At 41.8% G+C, this 6,000-nt stretch overlaps 1 protein-coding gene across 2 annotated transcripts in view; it reads left to right on the top strand.

The window, feature by feature from the left end:
- The first annotated feature begins 348 nt into the window (after nt 1-348).
- The window catches only part of ANXA3 (annexin A3), a 40,068-nt gene continuing 34,416 nt past the window's right edge, over nt 349-6,000 (top strand). Inside the window, exons 1-2 of one of the 2 annotated variants that reach the window (XM_072623585.1) lie at nt 349-522; nt 4,201-4,253. In XM_072623585.1, coding sequence (XP_072479686.1) covers nt 4,239-4,253 — 15 coding nt within the window. In that variant the 5' untranslated portion in view covers nt 349-522; nt 4,201-4,238. The remainder of the gene's footprint in view (nt 523-4,200; nt 4,254-6,000) is intronic. The other variant, XM_072623586.1, reaches the window with a different exon arrangement.

The following is a 6,000-nucleotide window of genomic DNA, read 5'->3' as shown; positions in this document are numbered from 1 at the left end:
CCTCGTTAAATTGTGAACCCGTGGAGGGCTTGCCTTTTAGCGCCTGACACACAGTAGGGGCTTGGTAAATGTTTGTTGACTTACTTGAGGACTGGGATCATTTCACTCCAGTCCTGAATACGCAGCATCTAGCATGCAGCAGGTGCTTAATTAATGCCTGAGGTCTGATTACTTACTACATTGATTGAAAAGGTGCACAATGTTAGCTTAACGAAGAGTCCTGAGGAGAGGTCCAGAGGAAAGGCACATCAAGGCACATCAGAGTGGCCGGAGTCAGAAGGTAGGGCAGGGCAGGAAAGCCGAGGAGGGGCTGGGCAGGGCCACGACGGGCAGGATGGGAGAGGCACAGGTTCTTGGCCCAAGCAGGTGGAGCCTGAGGGGGACTGACTCGCGGAAGGGGAGGGGCGCTGGCCACAGGGGACTGACCAAGGCTGCCTCCCAGCCTGTTGGTCTCTGCTTCTGTCTCCTCCACGCCCGCAAGTCCCTGCTAGGGCTTCCTGAGCCCCGTGGACGCTTTGAAAGGTAAGCGGGGGCCTTGGAGAAGCGGGGTACCCCGGCCAGGGCTGCTATTGGTGCCCCTGGAGCTCCAGATCTCTGACTTTCCCTTCTTACCTGGGAGCCTGGGTTGGGACACCGCCTCTGTCCAGCCAGTATGGGAGTTCTAGGGGATCTATGGGGTGGGGGTGGGAAGGAAGGAAAATGGAGGGGGGGGCTCCGAGGTGGTCCCGCGGTAAGAGGAGCATCAGGGAATAGTAGAATTCTTTTCCTTTAGAAAGACTGCAAACTGGTCACCTCGCACACCCCACACAGCTAAAGGATAGATGTGCATGCTTAAGTGGAGAGGAACCGTCCGTGTAGACGAAAGAAAAAAGAGGGGGGGTGGGGTACTGTGAGTGGAAATTGGGAGATGAGACCTTTTTCCTTGGAGAAATTTGCTTTAAAAAAAAAAAAGGTGCCGAAAAATCAGCCGCCTCCCCTTTGCCTGTGAATTACGGTGTTATTTGTAACTTTGAGAATCAGGGTAATTGACCGCAGTTGGTGACGTTTGGGGGACTGTAGGAGAGCCTTGGAGCCGGATCCTGGAGAGCAACGGAACTGAACAGGGCGAGGTCCAACCTCCCTTCGCATTCCACTGCAGCCTGGAAAAGGCGGCCTCAAGGGATGCCATAGAAAGCAACCACTGCCCATGAGATCACAACAGGAAATGGGAGAGAAGCCTTCTCTGAGCCGCTGCCTGCCCCTCCTAGTCCATTTCATCACTACTGGGAAAGCCAGACTGCAGAGGGAGGGAGTGTGATAAAATAGAACAAGAAAAAACTAAAGCCTTGCACAAAACCGCCTTTTCTGACCCAGGCAGGTTGTGAAATAGGGGTGGAGGAGGAAGTAAAAGCACATTTATTTTAGCATTACTTAGCATTGCCTGTTCATGAGCTTACCAAATCCGAATATTTAACCACTCCCACTTAAAAACATTTATTCGATCTTTACTGACTTAGAATTGTTCACAAGACTCTAAATCTTTAGTTCTGAATTGATAATAATAATTCAGACAGTAAATCTTGCAAGATAAGCCTATGGTTTCAATGGATTTTGATGTGGTTTATTTATCCACTTGTGCATTGGTTCAGCATTTATGAAATGCCTACTGTGTACTGTCAGTATTCTAGGTGATGAGGATCAACATTTATGAAATGCCTACTATATACAGCCACTATGCTAGGTAATGAGGGGATTGGGCTTAGGGGTCATCTAAGCCAATTCTCTTATTTTACGGTGGGGGTGGGAAAACAGACCCAGACAGGTTGGTTTTTTTTAAGTGACTTTGTCCAGTGTCTCACAGATGGTGTCAGAGCTGAAATTTGAAGTCTTCAAATCTAGCACTTGACCTAAGAGTTGAAAACTTTTATATTTTCACCAGTGACTGCTAAACAGGTGTTTTTTGTTTTTTTTTTTACCAAATCTAATAATCTCTTTCCTTGGGCCCTTGATCCCATCCTCTTCCATGTCTTTATCAAGGACCTGTCTGGTCAATTTTTCTTTTTTTAATCTGCAGTCTCTCTACTATCTTCTTAGTCTACCCTAAAAAAAGCTTTCCCTCAGCTCTACTACCCAAAGTAGAAAAGTAGTACCCGAAAGTAGCCTGGTCATTGTCATGGTATATGCCTGAATCCTTGCTTCTGGGGGAGACTAAGAATGGTGGATGACTTGAGTTTGGGACATAGTAGGGCTAAAGTCAATTGGTTGTCTGCACCAGTCTACAGCTGGGAACCACCAGGTTGCCAGAGGACGGGCAAACCGATCCAGGTTGGAAATGGAGCAGGTCAAAGTTTCCATACCAATGAGTCCTCGGATAGGACCAGTGAATGGCTGCTGAATTTCCAGCCTGGATGAGTCAAGGAGCCCTGTCTCCAAAAAAAAAAAAAAAAAAAAAAAAAAAGGTAGATTTTTTTTTTTTCTTCCTCTACTTTATCTCTCCTTCTGGCTTTCATGACACCACATTCCATTGATGCTTTTCACACTTCTCTGGCCCTTCCTCTGTCTCCATCCCTGCCTTCTTCCATTCCTTCCACCACCTACATTATCTCATTGTTCTCTTATCTCTTTGTAGTAATCTTGACTGGCTTCTTGCCTCTCTACATGTAAGCATGCCATCTTATCTCTCTCCCTTGATCATCTCACTCATTTTATCAGCTTCAGGGATCATAGCTGTGTGAATGACTCCCATTATCTCTACCTCTCTTCCGAGCTATAAACCCAAATTTTTAGCTGCCTCCTGGACATCTCATTTGTGGCTCAAACTCAGCTGTCCCATACTAAGCACTGTCATTCCCTAAACCTATTTCTCCTCTAGGGTTTTTGATTTCCACTAATGGCATCACCCTTCTTCTAGTGATTTGTCGTAACAGCCTCAGTGTCTCCTCTGACTTTTTCATACTCATCTCTTATATGTAATGTCATCAAGTTCTATCAGTCCTATTTCTTTAATATTTCCTATATCCATCATCTTTTCCATTCCTACTGCTAGATTTGAGTTCAGGTTCTATTACCTGAACTAATTCAGTAATGTTCTAGCTCAGTAAGACCAGAAAGTGGGAGGTGCAGGTTATGAAGGCCTTTAAAAACCAAGTATTGAGTCATTTTTCAGTCATGTCCAACTATTCTTGACCCCATATGGGATTTTCTTGGCAAAGATGCTGGGGTGGTTTGCCATTTTCTTCTCTAGCAGCTCATTTTATAGATAAGGAAACTGGGGCAAACAGGGTAAAGTCACATTAAAGTTAGTGTCTGAGGTCATATTTGAACTGAGGATGAGGAGTCTTCCTGACTCTAGGACTAGTGCTCTTTCCACTGCCCAGTGTATGATTAGCATTAGACTAAAATTCTTTTTAAACTTCCAATTCAAAACGTATTTTACGCAAAGAATTTGTAGTGATATTTTCTGTTAACTTCTGGGGTGAAGGGCAGGGGCAGGAAGGGCACGATTAAATGTCATTGGATGTTAAAAATAGTTCCTGGACCAGAAAGAAAGTATTTTAATATCTCAACCAGATTTGAAAATGACCCAGTAAGTGTATTTAAGTAATGGATCCTCAAGGGAAATATGCCTTGGATTCTTTTCAGGAATTGTGCTCTTTGTTAGCATGGTAAAAAGCTTAGTGAGATTCAGTATGGGGCATCCTTCTACTGAAAAATCTGACTTTTTTAAGCTATGTCACAGAATAAGACATCGAGGGAGAAAACATTCCTATTGTACCATAAGAATTATTAATGGAGGTTTCTGAATCAAATCAGAAAACTCTTGGTTAGGCCCCAAAGGAGTCAAAGAGAAGACAGCTGTGGCCTAAGCAGACCATATGACACGATTTGGTCTGACCTATGGAAAGGAAAGTCAGGGCTTGGCATCATTTAATTGAATTGTATAGAAGAAGGAAAATCTGCAAAGTCCTCAGACTATATCTTCTTTATCTTCTGTGCATGGGGCAGTTATGCAATAAATACTTTTGTGGAATGAAAAAATATATCAACAATTTCATATTTCCATTAAATGTTTTCTTTAGTTTTCTGAAAAAAATCCATTCATTTTGTCTTCTGATTATGGGGGGGGGGGGTGGATAAAGAGAAACAAGTTGGTGTAGGGATTAATCCACCTTGGAGTTATAGCAATTATATACAATTTATTGAATTTCCCATTTTTCATAGGTGGGCCAGTCCTCAGCTTAAAGTGAAAGTGGAATATCATGGCATCAGTGTGGGTGAGTAAAGACCAAAGCTGCCTTCATAACTTAGATTTTCTGAGATCTTCGGCCGAAGCATCCCTTTTTTTCTGAGCCTTCTTTCTACCCTTGCCCATCCAGATCAAAAACAACTGGGATGTCTGTAAGGAAGCCCCTTTGGAATAATAAATCAAAAGTATTTCAAAGAAAGCTAACCACACACCAAGAGCTCACAAAGAGAGTAATTTTCGAGACAAAAAGGGAAAAAAACCCACTCTATAAGATGAACCATTCAGGATGAAAACAGGAATGACTCAGAAATTCAAGTTAATTAACATTTATTAAGCAAGTGCTTACTCAGTTCCACAGGCTTTTTGCTACATAGTACCCATATTTTCATTTATTTCTGCCTTTCGTCTACGGAGAAAGAAATAGAAGAAAGGGATTAAATGGGTTAGAGAAACTGCAGAAAGTGGGGTTAGTTTTGTTATTGCTTTTTTTTTTTTAAGGTAGCAGGATAGACAGAGAAGCCAAGGGGGAGAGAAAACTTTAGAGGATGAGACATTGGAAAAGAAGGGGAACAGGAAGGGAGCAATTGTAAGGGAATATTGGTTTTACTTTAAGTCTCTAATGTACAAAGCACTGGACTTAGAATCTGGAGATCTATTTGACCATGAGCAAGTCACTTAACTCCCCTGTGCCTCAGTTTCCTTATCTATAAAATGGTGATAATAACATTGGTACTATGTACTTCAAGATCAGCACTTGATAAACCTGAAAGCAGTATGTAAACGTGGATTACTAATTATTATTTTGAATTAGAATGTTGAGAATAAGGTCTCACATGTCAAGCTTTATTTTTGGATTCTGCCCTCCCCACCCTCACCCCCATGAAGCTAGAGTTGGTAAGGTTCAGGGGAGGGAGCATAGCAAACTTTGTCACCTTCACCATTTTCCTTGTGTTTGCACCTGTATAGTGGTCAAACACAAGCAAAATTGTTTCTAATTCTCGTGATTAAATGTATTTCTCTAGAGAAAGAGAGAGTTAATTATTGAACAGCTAAGGAAATGTTTCAGGTAGGAGATGGTACCTGAGCTGTACTTTATTTTTTTGTTTGCAATTTTTGATTATTATTTTTAGCTTTCAACATTCACTTTTATAAGATTTTGAGTTTTAAATTTTTCCCCTTCTTTCTCCTCCCCATACCCCAAGACTACCTACAATTTGATATAGGCTATACATGTACAATCATATTAAATGTATTTCCACATTAGTCAGGTTGTGAAAGAAGAATCACAATGAAAGGAAAAAAGGAGAATAGTATGCTTCAATCTGCATGGACTCCACAATTCTTTCTTCATAGTTCACTCCATAGATGTGGATAGCATTTTCCATCTTTTGGAATTGTCTTAGATCTTTGCATTGCTGAGAAAAGCTAAGTCAATCAAAATTGGTAATTGGCCAAAGTCACTGTTTCTGTGTACAGTGTTCTCCTGGTTGTGCTCACTTCTCTCAACATCAATTCGTGCAAGTCTTTCCAGGTTTTTTTGCAATCCACCTACTTCTCATTTCTTATAGAACAATAATATTCATCACATTCATATACCACAACTTGTTTATCCATTCCCCAACTGATGGGAATTCCCTCAATTTTCAATTCTTTGCCACCACAAAAAGAGCTCCTATAAATATTTTTGTACATGTGGGTCCTTTCCCCTTTTTTATTATCTCTTTGGGTTACCGACCAAGAAGTAGTGTTGCTGGATCAAAGGGTATGCACAGTTT

Source organism: Notamacropus eugenii, chromosome 7, assembly GCF_028372415.1.
Source record: "Notamacropus eugenii isolate mMacEug1 chromosome 7, mMacEug1.pri_v2, whole genome shotgun sequence".
NCBI lineage: Eukaryota > Metazoa > Chordata > Mammalia > Diprotodontia > Macropodidae > Notamacropus > Notamacropus eugenii.
Note: the sequence above shows the minus strand (reverse complement) of the source record. Positions and strands in the feature narration are given on the sequence as shown.